This window comes from Eptatretus burgeri, chromosome 14 (assembly GCF_056783735.1).
Source record: "Eptatretus burgeri isolate ZD-2024b chromosome 14, Ebu_testis_v1, whole genome shotgun sequence".
Classification (NCBI taxonomy): Eukaryota; Metazoa; Chordata; class Myxini; order Myxiniformes; family Myxinidae; genus Eptatretus; species Eptatretus burgeri.
Window position 1 is genome coordinate 74120776 of NC_140974.1, and position 14177 is coordinate 74134952.

Here is a 14177-nt window from a genome sequence, read left to right on the forward strand (position 1 = left end):
ATCAAAATTACTCAAAAAATAAGGGTTTCGTCGACTCCCCTGATTTGCGACAAAGTGACCTTGACCTTTGACCTTAACCTTGAAAATTTTATGCGTTGAAAGGGACCTCTATAGGCCTCTGATATGCGAAGTTACAAAAATTTCCAATGATAACTGTGCTCTGCAGAGTGATCGATACGTGATTACAGACAAACAAACAAACAAACAAAAAAAAACCATACAAGCTGACTAACATATCTTGCAAAAACTTCGTTTTGGCAAGATAACAAACAAACAAACAGAAAGGGGTGAAAACAGTAACCTCCGATCTTCGATGGCAGAGGTTTAAAATCTCTAATTTGTTAAAATTTTCAGATTTCACTCCAGATTTTGACTTCCTTAGTCCATCAGATCCGATTTTTAAACCGGGTATAATATCTTCATTATATGCTTTAATTTGTCCATGAGAGTAGATGATGTTTCCAAAGCAAGTCATGTTTGAATCGGCCAAACAAAATGGCGATTTAAGACCATAGCAGTGAGCTGACAGAGGGCTGACCGAGGATAACGCCTTGATCATCTTCTTCTTTCGGGTGCTCCCGTTAGAGGTCACCACAGCGGATCATCCGTTATGATCCGCATAGTGATTTGGCACAGGTTTTATGCCGGATGCCCTTCCTGACACAACCCTGGTCGCCTCTTACGACACAGGGATATGGTACACCTATTCTAACCGGGGAATACACCGGGCCCAGTACACTGGTACTCACTTCGCCGACCTCGGAAGGATGACAGGCTGAGGTCAACCTCCTGGTGTGTATTAATTCAAGCGGCCAATGGGGCTTGAACTCAGGACCTTTTGGATCCCAAGCCGCTACCCTAACCACTACGCCAACACCAGGCTCGAGGATGACGCCTTGATAAATTATATAATTAAATAAGGCCGTTAATTATGTTCAAAAGGGGTGTTTTAATAAACCCAAACATCCAATTTTCATTCGTGCACTTCCTTGTAATTCCCTTAGTATGCATGTAAAGTTTCAGGCTGCTCGGTTTCATGGTTTTGGAGTTATGGAGGGGAAAAAAAAAAACCACACACACATTAGTTTCATTCAGGATGATTCATGAGTGTGTGTGCCGTTTCTTGGATGGACGTTAAACTGGGTGTTCCATCTGCCGGAATTAGTTTGTGCACGTCAAAAATTCCACGGTGTCCTTCGTGAAGAATCGGTGCGCTGTTGCAGGCAGCATGAACAAATTACAAATTCCTGCCCGAAGCTTAGCTGAACGTCGTCGTGTCTGGCCAGCCTGTTCGTAAAACACTGGCCAAGGTTCCCCTGGCTTACTCCACAAGAACGTGGGAATAATTGTGGCCGTTAAAGTATTATTGTTACCTTCACCACCGAAGGTGAAGGAGGTTATGTTTTCACCCCCATCTGTCTGTCTGTTACCTGCAAAATCAAAGATTTTTTCAAGTATTTTGCTCAGTCAATGTTGTTATTCTGTTTGTTTATCACCTTCAGGTCACAATTATAAACTGATGTTCATGAAACTTCATCACATGGTAGAGTTTGTCATAAGCAAGAAGCCTATTGCTTTTGAGGTCAAAAGGTCAACATAGGCCAAAGGTCAACAAATTCTTCAAACTTCTAAAATCCTCAATTTTCATCCGATTGACTTGAAATTTGAAGAGGATTTATATTTCAGGTCACTGAATTAAACCAGCCAATTATTGAGGTCAACATTATTATTGAGGAAGTGTGTCACAAAAACCAGGAAGTGTTCAGGTATCGCCGGCCAGGACATTGCAGTTCTGGTTGTGTGGATTTATTTATTTATTTTTTAAAGCCTGGTGCTGGCGTAATGGTTTGGGTAGCGGCTTGGGATTCAAAAGGTCCTGAGTTCAATCCCCGTTGGCCGCTTTAATTAATACACACCAGGAGGTTGACTCAGCCTGTCATCCTTCCGAGGTCGGCGAAGTGAGTATCAGTGTACTGGGCCCGGTGTATGCCCCAGTTAGTATAGGGGTACCATATCGCTGTGTCGTAAGAGGCGACCAGGGTTGCGTCAGGAAGGGCATTCGGCGTAAAACCTGTGCCAAATCATTATGCGGATCATAACGGATGATCCACTGTGGTGACCCCTAACGGGAGCAGCCAAAAGAAGAAGAAGAAGAATTATTGAGGTCAACTTGGACCAAAAGGTTAATATAGACCAAAGGTCAACAACTTAGGTGAGATTTCTAAATTCCTCAATTTTCATCTGATTGACTAGAAATTTGAAGAGGATTTATATTTCAGGTCACTGAATTAAACCAGCCAATTATTTTGAAGGTCCACATTGGCCAAAAGTTGAACATAGGCCGAATTTCTAAAATTGTCATTTTTCATCCAATTCACATGAAATTTGAAGAGGAGTTGCATATTCATTGAATTCAACCACCAATTATTTTTGAGGTCAAATTGGATTGATGGATTTTGCAAGTTTTGTGCTCTGCACGACGTCTTCTTGTTTGTTTGCTTGCTTGTTTGTCTGTCTGTGTGCAGGACATCTCAAAATGTTATGGACGGATTCAGATGAAATTTGGTGGGAAGGTTTGGGTGTGTGACAAGAATGAACCGATTTAATTTTGGTGAAAATCCGGATCTGGAAAGAATTATTTAATCTCTTTAGTGATTATTCACCATTGAGTGATGGGGCCAAAAACGATATATGGCACGATATTTCAAAAATGTACTGAGCCCGATACATTCCCGTGCATCAGGCATTGTGAGGCGAAGGTGTACGCTCCACCGAGTGCCCTTCTAGTTCATTATGGAAACATGCTCACGTGCTCAGCCACGTCTGTTTTATCAGGTACATCCATTCCATTAAATACTCAAACTTATCTCATGTAAGTGTGTTTGGTATTCATTTTTGCAAATTCAGGTGACTTACCATGTTAATGTTTGAGTATGCTTAATATACTACCAGTCCACCACATGGAATTTTCTGACCTTTTTGTGCGGTTTATAGAAAAAAAAACCATATCCCATATCCCATACCCCATTGAATCCCATATCCCATATGCTCTATTTGTCCATTATATACTAATATAATTAGGATGTGAGTACACTGATGTCTACTATTATCTTTGTCCTCCTTGTGTTTTATGTAAAAGTTCCTTTATGAACCTGAGATGAATGTTAAAAAAAAACAAAACAACTTTTCATTAAATAAAATTCGGCATGAGAATTGGAGCCATTTTTTTAATTTTTATTATTATTATTATTATTTTTTTTTTAGTGTTTCATCTTTGACTTAAAATTTTCAACAGGGCCTTCAGTCGAAAAATTAAACGAGAAAATCCCGACACTTCCCATCCAAAGCATTGTTGAAAGATGGCAAAAAGTTCCACCGTGAATGACCCATTATCAAATTTTGAGTTGATTTGTTTTCCCCATTTTGACCCCTGTGATCCAAAGTCCCCATCCCCGAGGGAATGAACTGGGGGTGAAATCCAAGAACGAGTTGCACAGTTCATGTGTCCCTCAATGTTGATTGCATTTTTTGGTATTTGAAATTTTGACCCTGCCCCAGGGGGTGGGGCCAAAAATGATAATGCTCTTGCATATTCTTGTCATGTGGTGATCACAACTCCAAAGTTTGGTGAATTTCTGCCCCACCATTTACGTGGGATAGTGTATCGCGTGACGGACAGACTTACGCACAAACCCCTTACAAAATCCCTCCTTTTTTTTTTCAAAAGGTGTGGGGATAATGAATTCTGTAGCACTCTACATAGAACATCAATAATGCGTTTATATGTCTCGCAGACTCGTTTATATGCGTTTATATGGCTTGCATGACTCGCAGACTTCCTCTCCTGTCACAGTCAATGTGTGGCCCTAAATGGAGTTCTTTTATCCCTTATTCCTGTCCAGGCTGGAGTTCCTCAAGGTAGCGTTCTGGGTCCTGTTCTTTTTCTGGTTTTCATCAATGATCTCTCCGACTCTGGAAAATCCTCGATATCTCTTTGCTGATGACTCCAACCTCTGCCGTACCATCGGTCATCCCTCAGACCGGCAAGCAGCAGCTTCTTCGCTCTCTGCAGATCTGGATAAAATCACAAACTGGTCCAACACGTGGAACATGTCTTTCAATCCGGACAAATCTCACACTCTCACTATGTCTCTCCGAAAGGACCGTTTAGAAAACCCCCCCATCCACTTTCTCAACAATCCTCTGGAAGAAGTCCTTTCTTTCAAGCTTCTGGGTCTCACTATCTGCCATGACCTTTCCTGGGAAAGCCACATTTCAAACTTCACCTCCAAAACCAGTTGTCAACTGGGAATCCTCTGTCGTGCAAGGTCCTTCCTTGGCCCACTTGAGCTGCTGACCACTTACAAAGCTTTTGTCCGCAGCCTGATGGAGTACTGCTCTCCGCTCTGGGCTGGTGTTCCTGCCTTCCACCTTTCTCGGCTTCTCACTGTGGAAACCAAGGCATTTCGGATCATTGGCATCTCCCGTGATGAGACTGAGTCTTGGGGCCTCTCACTCTCTCACCGCAGGCAGGTCAGTGGTCTTTCTGTCTTTCACCGTCTCCTCTCCGATTTAGCCCCCCCCCGCTCTGTCTGCGATTTGTCCCCACCACATTGCCACAGGGCGTTCAAGGTCCGCCAACAACCCCCTTCTGGTAAAACTACCAAAATCACGAATCACTGCTCACCTTCACTCTTTCATTTCTCTTTTCTCCCGCCTTTGGAATAAACTCCCTCTCTCTATTCAATCCCATTCTTCCCTCCAGGTCTTCAAAGCAGCTGTTCACCACCACCTCTTATCATCCCCATCCAAATCCTCAATCTTTTCTACTCCCGATAATCCACCCCAAACCCACCTCCTTCAAATTCTCTGCTTTCCTTCCTGAAAGTCCCTGTAATGTCCATCTTGTTTACCCAATGTTCCCCACCCCATCCCTCTCCCTTCCGCAGATGTAATGTCTCTGTTCCCCACTGTTTTGTCCTTCCCACTCCCGCCCCTCTTGTCTCATGCCCCCCTTGCTGTGCGTTGTGTGTTGGCTCTCACGCGAGCCTCGACAAGGTATACAAAAAATTATAAAAAATGTTACATTACCATGACAACAGTAACGATGGATATTGTTGAAGTTCAATGTAATTATTTCCCATGACCATGGTACATTACTACTTAAAGTGTTCCCCCATAATCATTACCCTCGCCAGAGGAGAGGGTATTGCATTTGGGTTTGTCTGTCTGTCTGTCTGTCTGTCTGTCTGTCTGTCTGTCTGTCTGTCTGTTTGTTTGTCCGCACAGAACTTTAGTGTTTTTCTCCGCAACCGCTCGTCGGATTGAGACGAAATTGTTCCCAATTTGTGCGACTACTGATGTAGAATCATTTAATGATAATTATGACATCATAGGTCACGTGGTGTGGCAGCCATATTGGAAAAACGGGAAAAATCTTGACCTCTGTATCTCTGAAACTGCACCAAGGGAAAAATTGAAACTTGGCACACAGCAAGTACTCATGGGGAATGAGTGATTTTTTTTTTTATGACGTCCTCCTTGTGACGTCATAATTACATATGTAGAACGCCACATCCGATCAGAGTGAAAAATGTTGAGGGTCATCTCAGGATAAAATGGTCCACAGAAAAAAAAAATACAATGACGTCGTCGGTCACGTGATTCGGCAGCTATGTTGTTAAAAATAACCTTCAAAAATATTCTTCTCTGAAGTGGCTGAACAGATCGAGGCAAAACTTTTTACACATATGACCACCTGTCCACGAGGAACAAATGGTTCACGTTTGATATCATAGGTCACATGGTTTGGCAGCCATATTGGATTCACCCGAAAACATATAAAAATCTTCTCCAGAATGTTTGGACAATTTGAGGGCAACTTCACACAAATGTTCCCTCAGGCACGGGTGTCCAAGTTTGTTAAGGAAAGATTGATGGGTCACATGGTTTGGCAGCCATATTGGATTTCAGAAAATATTAAATAATGTTTTCTCTGGAACCGTTTAATCAGTCGACGTGAATCTTAACAATTATGATCTTGTGGTGACGGGGAATACCTGTTTTAAATTTCCACTTGATTGGACACAAGGTCTGGCAGCCCAAATTATTTAATTTTTTTGATTTGGGTTATTTTGTTATGATTTTTTTTTTTAAGGCTCACTTGGCTGTGCCTGGATGGATTTGAGGGTAGAGGAGTCGCAGCTGGAATGTGAATCCTTTCCAGGTTCCTCCTGATGACTTCATCTTTGGTTTTTGCTTGTTTGGGTTCCTTCTGATTACTCCAATGCAGGACTATACCTATTTGTTCTTCCATTTGGTTTGAATTTAATATATATTTAACCCCATTCTGAATCCAATTGAATAATCATAAAAAATGTCATGGGTCAGGGTCAGGTGTCCGATCAAAGTGGGACGTCTTTGGTATCCGGTCCTCACTGCCAGCAGTTATAAAGTGGCAGTTCTCGTTATGTCTCTTGTTAATTACGTAACACACCAGTACACGAACACCACACAAAATACACCACACAAAACAAGTCCTGGCGAGGGTCTGCAATCTCTGATTGCTCTTTTTCTTGTTCTTAAAATATCTTTCCACCACATCCCTCCACCGTAATCTCACTTCTTCTTGATCTTTCCCTCTAATCAGCTCACTCGATACTTTTTGATTTATTTCTCATCCTTTCTTCTCCTCACATGCTCAAACCACTGTGATCTCACCTCTGTTGTCTTTTTTTTGTAATACATACAACTCCAGCTCTATTACGTATTGACTCAATCCTCAACCGCTCTCTTTGTACCCTTTGAGAATCCATTATTGTCCCCTCCTTTGTACATTTGTACCTTCCTATTTCACAAAAACTGTCAGCCTTGCCTGTTTTGCCAAGTAGCTTATTAAATGTCTGTCTTGATCAGGTGTTTCCAATAGACAATGTATTCTTACAGTTGGGCATGCTTTGGCATTATGGTTCCTGTTCAGTGTCCACAAAGCTTCCAACAGAACATTTTCTCCTTGTGTCAGTCACCACATAGCAAAAGAACATCCACAACTGAAGAGATACAAAGTGCAATATTTTCCGGTGTATAAACTGTGGCCGTGTATTAACCGCACCCCTGTTTTTCACCCTCAAAATAAATTAATATGTCGTGACTCACTAATTTTCTCAATAATTCATAAATTTTTCAAACACGTGAACTCTGGTAGCCAATCATTTTCGTTTTGCGGAGAGTCAATGAACGCACTGGATGTTAAAAAGGCCGGGGGCTCACGGGAGTTTTTTTTTGGTGACGACACGCTGGAAGCTTGCGCGCCTTCACGGACAAGCCTTTCTCATCCCAATTCATGAGTCACTCAACACGTCATTATTTTTCATGGTGACTTTTGTTTGGTTCGACTTTATCAAGACTATTGAGCGAAGTGGATTTTGTTTGTTCGGTTAAACGACCACGACTGCAACGAACGAGTTTTCCTCTTCTGCTTGCAATTTTTCGGCGCCATTTCTGAAGCTGCAACGGCTCAGTGCCAATAAATCTTTCCTTCTTTACCAACCGGTGGAGAGGTGCCGAAGGAGTAATCATCAGCCGGACTTCATCTACAACCGTCATTGCATTGTTAATGTGAGTGAGATTTCTCTTGTTCTGGTTTAAGCATCATCATCTTAACCAGTGTACTGAAAGGGAATAATCACAACAAATATATTGATCATTTTATTTTCTGATCTAGATCTAAAGATGTTTGTACATTAACTTTGTACCGAACAAAGTGACGGGGGTATCAACATGCTTACTCTCACGTCCGATTAATTTCGTCTAACAGTCTTATTCTCATCTTCAAGAAGTTGAAGAGAGTGGAGAGGATACCAAGAAGTTTTTGTTTTTCTTTCTTATTTATTAATATTATAAAGAGGATTTTTTATTCCGAGAAAAAAGAAGAAAAGGGATTCATACCGGTATCATACATATTTCTTGTGGATTTGTGGCACTGAAAAGGGCTGTTTGGCTTTGATGAAGCTTTTCAGCTAAACCCGAGGAAATCCTCATCAAGGCTTTCCTCGTCGAAGACGGCACCTAACTCCTTACCTGAATCAGAGTAGAGCAAGTCCCTGTCACTGTGCACATCACTGTCACTTATTTGCAGCCTCCACCTCCCAAATGATAATGTCCTCTGTGCCGTCCATGTTGTTGGAGATGCAGCTTTTCAGAAATGCTCGCTGGATGATGTCCGACGGTATCTCCTCCTACACCTTGATGATCCAGAAGGGTCGACCTTTCTCATCCTCCCGATGAACACCGGCAATCTCCCAGTCAACATGATGCTCAGCCAACATCGCGACGGGAGTAACGGTGAAAGTTCAACCAAGATGCACGTGGCCAATACTCGGAATCCGGGTCGAAGATCCCGGCGGGAAACACGTCACGAAATGTTGTTTTCACCGGAAACACGTCATGAAATGTTGATTTTCACCTGATGAAAACACCAACTTCGGCAAATAGGAAAGTTCCCCTGTGGTGGTTCCACCAAGATGCAGGTAATGTTCCTCGAAACCTGGGTCAAATACAAAGGCCTGCAAAGTAAGAAAGTTTGTCTGGTCGACGCGAGTAATCCGTGGGAAGCAAGTTAGGAACCGCTGATACAAACGAGGGAAGAACGAAGAGAACCAAAAGAAGCCAAAAGAACTGAACAACAGTGGTGGTACTTGAAGCTTCACCATCCCACGTGGCTCCTCTCTCTCGTGAGATTATTTTTCCTTTTAAATCCATTTCCTATTCTCGTATACAAAAGTACTCGGGGTTGATTGGTTGTTCCTAGTTTTAAACCACGCTCTGCTATGCAGCATTTGCGAGCATGGCGTCTGCATGTAAGGAACAAGTTTGGTGGATTAATTCTGCGTTCATCGGATGTTCATGTATAAAATGATGCATGTAAAAATATCTTCACCACTACAAGTCCCTCGTCTGTCCACCCCTTCTGCTGCGCACGAACAATGATGTCGGCTGGAAACTTGTCTTTGGGCAGTGTCTTCCTCTTGAACACGACATATGAGGGAAGCTTGCCATGCAAGCATATTTTTCAGGTGGGTGCTCCATTGTTGGATTCTAGCTGTTGTGTTCATTTGGAATATAATTTAAATTCAGCATTGATCGTTTTTAAGATTGATTTTTTTTTTCCTCCACCAGTTTATTAACCGCAACCCCAACTTTTCCCTTTTTTCCGATTAAAATAAAAGTCTGTTTTATACACTGGAAAATATGGTAACTATTGTCACCGCTCGCTTCACCATTGCTTCATCAAATTTACATCACCATACTTGACGTTGATGCATATTTGAACCTCGAGACAGAACGAGTTGAAAACTGCACTGGTTTTGCTTGAGGGGGAAGAGGAGGGTGCACAGGAAAGGTTTACGCGGTTAAAAAACAAAAAATCCTATGGGTTCAAGGTGGGGAGGTATGGCATAGCACCGCTCCTGGAGGGCAGCAGGTATTGCAAGTCATACTAAAATATGCCAATTTTGGGGGAATGGGGGAATTATCCTGTCCGTAAGGAGAGGTGCTATGCTAGTAATAAGTCCTGATAATATACTGGATATCACTCTCAGACATGTTAAGTTGGCCTTCAAAGTCAGTTGCCGACGGGGCATCCTCCATCGTGCAGTCCTTCCTTGGCACACCTGAACTCCTGTCCACCTACGAGACTTTCATCCATAGCTTGATGATGTACTGCTCTCCCCTCTGGGTTGGCTCACCTGCCTCACACCTTGCTCAGCTTGACACCATGGAAACCAAGGCCTTCAAGATCGTTGGAATCTCCCGTGATGAAGCTGGGTCGATGGGTCTGTCACTTTCCCAATCACAGACAGGTTGTTGGTTTCTTTCTTCCACCACCTCCTTTCTGGTTTTGCACCCTCTGCCCTCTCCATGCTTTGCTCCCTCCACCTTTCTGCAGGGTATATGTGGTCTACCATCAACCCCCCCATCTGTTGAAACTACTTAAAACCAGAATCACTACTCAACTCCACTCATTTGTTTCTCTTTTTTTTCCCCACCTATGGAACCAACTTCCATACTCTCTTCAATATTATTCTTCCCTCCAAGTCTTCAAGACAGCTGTACACCACCATCTCAGATCATCCCCAATTCAAACCCATGATCTTCTGTATCCCCATTAACTCCCACCTTCCCTCTCCTCAAGCCAACCTCCTTCCACATTTCCTTTTTTTTTTCTCTCCGAGAGTTTCCTCCTTTATTTTCATCCCCTGCCCCCCATTCCACCCCACTTCCCTTATTTGTCCATGTCTCCCTCGATTCTGTCCTTCAACTCTGCTGTTGGTGTTTCTCCTCTTTCTACTGTTTCCTTCCTTTGTTCTGTTGCGTCCTGGTCCATTTTGTGTTGGCGCTCTTCCACGAGCCTGGACTTTGTATTCACAAAAAGTGTATTAACGTTACAGTGGCAAACAAAGTTCCTTTGCGATGGTGATAGCGTTGGTTAAAAAAAAAACAAACAAACCCAAATGACGTGCATTCAGTTGTAATTCAGCGTGCTGCATTTTTGTGCCATGTTTGATCTGCTTCACATGTATGTGGCTGACATGGCTTCCACCCATGGTATGATTTGTGTTTGTTGCAAATGAATCTGCTATCCTTGGAAACCGAGTGATGCAGCCTCATTCTCGGCTTTGCATTGTGGAGTACACCTTCGTTTTGGAATGGATTTTGAATTGCCTGTCCCATGTGCTAGCACTGATTGAACACTTGAAACATCCCACGTCCCGTGAATGCTTCGGTGTGAACGTCAAACACGTGGAACATGTCTTTCAATCCACACAAATCTCACACTCTCACTATGTCTCTTCGAAAGGACCGTTTACAAAACCCCCCCATCCACTTTCTCAACAATCCTCTGGAAGAAGTCTTTTCTTTCAAGCTTCTGGGTCTCACTATCTGCCATGACCTTTCCTGGGAAAGTCACATTTCCAACCTTGCCTCAAAAGCCAGTCGCCGACTGGGAATCCTCCGTCGTGCAAAGTCCTTCCTCGGCCCTCTTGAGCTCCTGACTACTTACAAAGCTTTTGTCCGTAGCCTGATGGAGTACTGCTCTCCCCTCTGGGCTGGTGCTCCTGCCTCCCACCTTTCTCGACTTCACGCTGTCGAAACCAGGGCTTTTAAGATCATTGGCATCTCCCGCAATGAAGCTGAGTCTTTGGGCCTCTCACTCAATCACCGCAGGTTGGTCGGTGGTCTTTCTGTCTTCTACCGACTCCTCTCCAGCCTTGCCCCCCCTGCTCTCTCTGCGATTTGTCCCAACCACATTTCCACAGGGCGCTCAAGGTCCGCCAACAACCCCCTTCTGGTAAAACTACCAAAATCACGAATCACTGCTCATCTTCACTCTTTCATTCCTCTTTTTTCCCGCCTTTGGAATAAACTTCCTCACTCTATTCTTTCCCATTCTTCCCTCCAGGCTTTCAAAACAGCTGTTCACCACCACCTCTTATCTTCCCCCATCCAAATCCTCGATCTTTTCTACCCCCGATAATCCACCCAAGCCCACTTCCTTCAATTCTCCTGCTTTCCTCCCTGAAAGTCCCTGTAATGTCCATCTTCTCCTCGCCATGTTCCCCGTCCCATCCCCATCCCTCTCCCTTCCACAGTTCACCTGTGTCTGTTCCCCAATGTTTTGTCCCTTCCACTCCCACCCCTCTTGTCTCATGCCTCCTTGCTGTGAGTTGTGTGTTAGCTCTCATACGAGCCTCGACCAAGGTATACAAAAAAAAAAAAAAAAAAAAAAAAAAAAAAAAAACATCACATGCATATCAGTGCATTTATAAGGAACTCGGCATTTTTTACCCCTCGCCTCGCTGACTGGTTTCATAAATAGGCGACATGTTGTACTTCACAAACATTCTGCTCCATTCACTCTTATAATTTGCCTGAGGACACGTTCCATCTGCTTGGAAGTCGGTTTACATCACCATCAGCCAACAACTTCCTCTTCCTCCTCCTCCTCCCCTTCCTCTTCCACTTCCCCTTCCTCTTCCCCTTCCTCTTCCCCTTCCTCTTCCCCTTCCTTCTTCTTCTTTCTTCCTTCTTCTTTCTTCCTTCTTCTTTCTTTCTTCTTCTTTCTTCCTTCTTCTTTCTTCCTTCTTCCTCCTCATCCTCATCCTCTTCCTTCTTCCTTCTTCCTCTTCCTTCTTCCTTCTTCCTCTTCCTTCTTCCTTCTTCCTTCTTCCTCTTCTCCTCCTTCTCCTCCTCCTCCTCCTCCTCCTCCTCCTCCTCCTCCTCCTTCTTCCCTTTCTTCCTGCTTCCTTCTTGTTAACGGTCACAATTATTCCCATGTTCTTGCAGGGTTGGCCAGGGGGAAGTTTGGCTCGAGTCTTTCACAAACCGGCCGGCCAGGCCAGACATTCGTCTCAGGTTCTGGCAGGAATTTGTAACTTGTTCACAGTGCTGGTAATAGCTTGCCTACTGTTTGTGAAGAAATTGGTCTTGAGGCCAGACCATGGATTAATAAGGAAAAGAGAAAATTCCCATCTCCCCTCATTCCATACCCTTCTTCCATTTCATTTGAAGGACATTGACACGATTAACATACCCTCGATATATCACAATTTTACATGTCTAATGATAACGTCTCATGAACTCTTGACTCCTTTGCTTATTGTCTTATTCTCCTCCCCCTGCCCCTCCTTTATTCTTTCACGGAATTTTTTTAATCTTCATTTTTCACATGATATTTCTGCAGCCGAATGATGACATCGTGCTGATGGCCCAGACCGTGGAGAAGGCATTTTTGCAGAAGGTTGCCGAAATGCCTGTGGAGGAGTACGAGATAACGTCACCGGTGGCACGAGTTCCACAGCGTCGTGGTCGCAAGCCTGCAGGTTTGGCTTTGCTCAAACAGTTTACACACAGTTGGGAGCTGCTACCAAATTTTGGTTGGTCTATTTGTTTTGTTTTCATCACTAATTTGTCACCACGAGAGTCGCGCCACATTGCTAAAAAGCATGTTTTGATGGTCTTCATAACGGGGTTGCACACTTCTAAAATGCTAAACAAAGCATTCTCTGGCCTTGTTTCTCCTCACTGACACCTGTATGATAAATTTCCAACTTCCTTTTCGTTTTCTCCTTGACATCTCAATTGCAACACCTGTGTTATCCTTGCAGCTCTCACTGCGGCGCAGCCTGTGGTTACTGCAGGTCCAGTACCGCATTCACCGCACACACCCGCAGCGCCGAGCCCCTCACAGCGACTACCACGTGCTGCAGCTGCGGCAGCGACACAGCAGATCGCTGCTGTGCAGACATTGCCTGCTTCACCACTACGTCTGGAACAGCAGGTATGTCCTTTGGTGCTTTAATTGTGCGACCTGTTTGTCATCATACTAAAATACGCCATTTGGTGTCTGTCTGTCTGTCCGTTTTCACCGCAATACAGTCGGTCGTTACTTATCCAGTCTCATCTAAACTTGACAGGAGGACTAAGTGTCATACGATGGCGGTTGTAGTGACTTCATTTTCCCCTTTCTCGAAGAGGGTTTTCCGATTTTGGCAAAATCTGTTTTTATTTATATATTTTTTAATTAATTAATTTTTGTATATCATGTTGAGGCTCATGTAAGAGCGAATATTGTCTAAGATATACCATTAAATGATGAAATTTTAAAGTTTTTTTTGGATACCAAGTCAAAGATGGTGGAAGAGCGAGTACTAGTTCACTGAATGGATCGGGGCACAACAGACCAAAAAGAACAGCTGCGAGAATGGGGAAACGCCAACAGCAGAGTTGAAGGCCAAGATGGAGGCGGACATGGACAAACAATGGATGTGGGGAGGAATGAGGGGCAGGAGAGTATGCATGGGGTGGACAAGATGGATACCAAAGGAAAAACTCGGGAGGGAAAACTAGAGATTGCCTAAAAATTACACTCAAAACCCTCAGCAGTGTTTCACAAACTAACTGTCGTTTTCATCAAGTTGCAGTTAGTGTTGAGCTTGTACTTATGATTTCATCCACCACACTTAATTACCAAACTCAATCGCTGCAGGTTTATATCTACATGAACTATACCAATCACTTATTTATGTTAGTAGTGAGTCAATGTGCGAATAAGAGTTGATGACAGCACCGATATTTTGAGAGTTTAAACTGAAATGTTTTGACGGTGTGGTCCTTTA

The 14177-nt window shown here is 43.5% G+C and overlaps 1 protein-coding gene across 7 annotated transcripts in view; it reads left to right on the forward strand.

The window, feature by feature from the left end:
- LOC147013632 (homeotic protein female sterile-like) overlaps positions 1–14177 on the forward strand; it is a 174560-nt gene that overhangs the window by 11693 nt on the left and 148690 nt on the right. For all 7 annotated transcript variants that reach the window (XR_015051393.1, XR_015051392.1, XM_085855621.1 and 4 more), the window contains exons 4-5: positions 12743–12881; positions 13167–13339. Coding sequence is in view for 5 of the 7 variants with exons in the window: in XM_085855621.1 (XP_085711747.1) it covers positions 12743–12881; positions 13167–13339 (312 nt within the window). In the remaining 2 variants the exon portion in view is untranslated. The remainder of the gene's footprint in view (positions 1–12742; positions 12882–13166; positions 13340–14177) is intronic.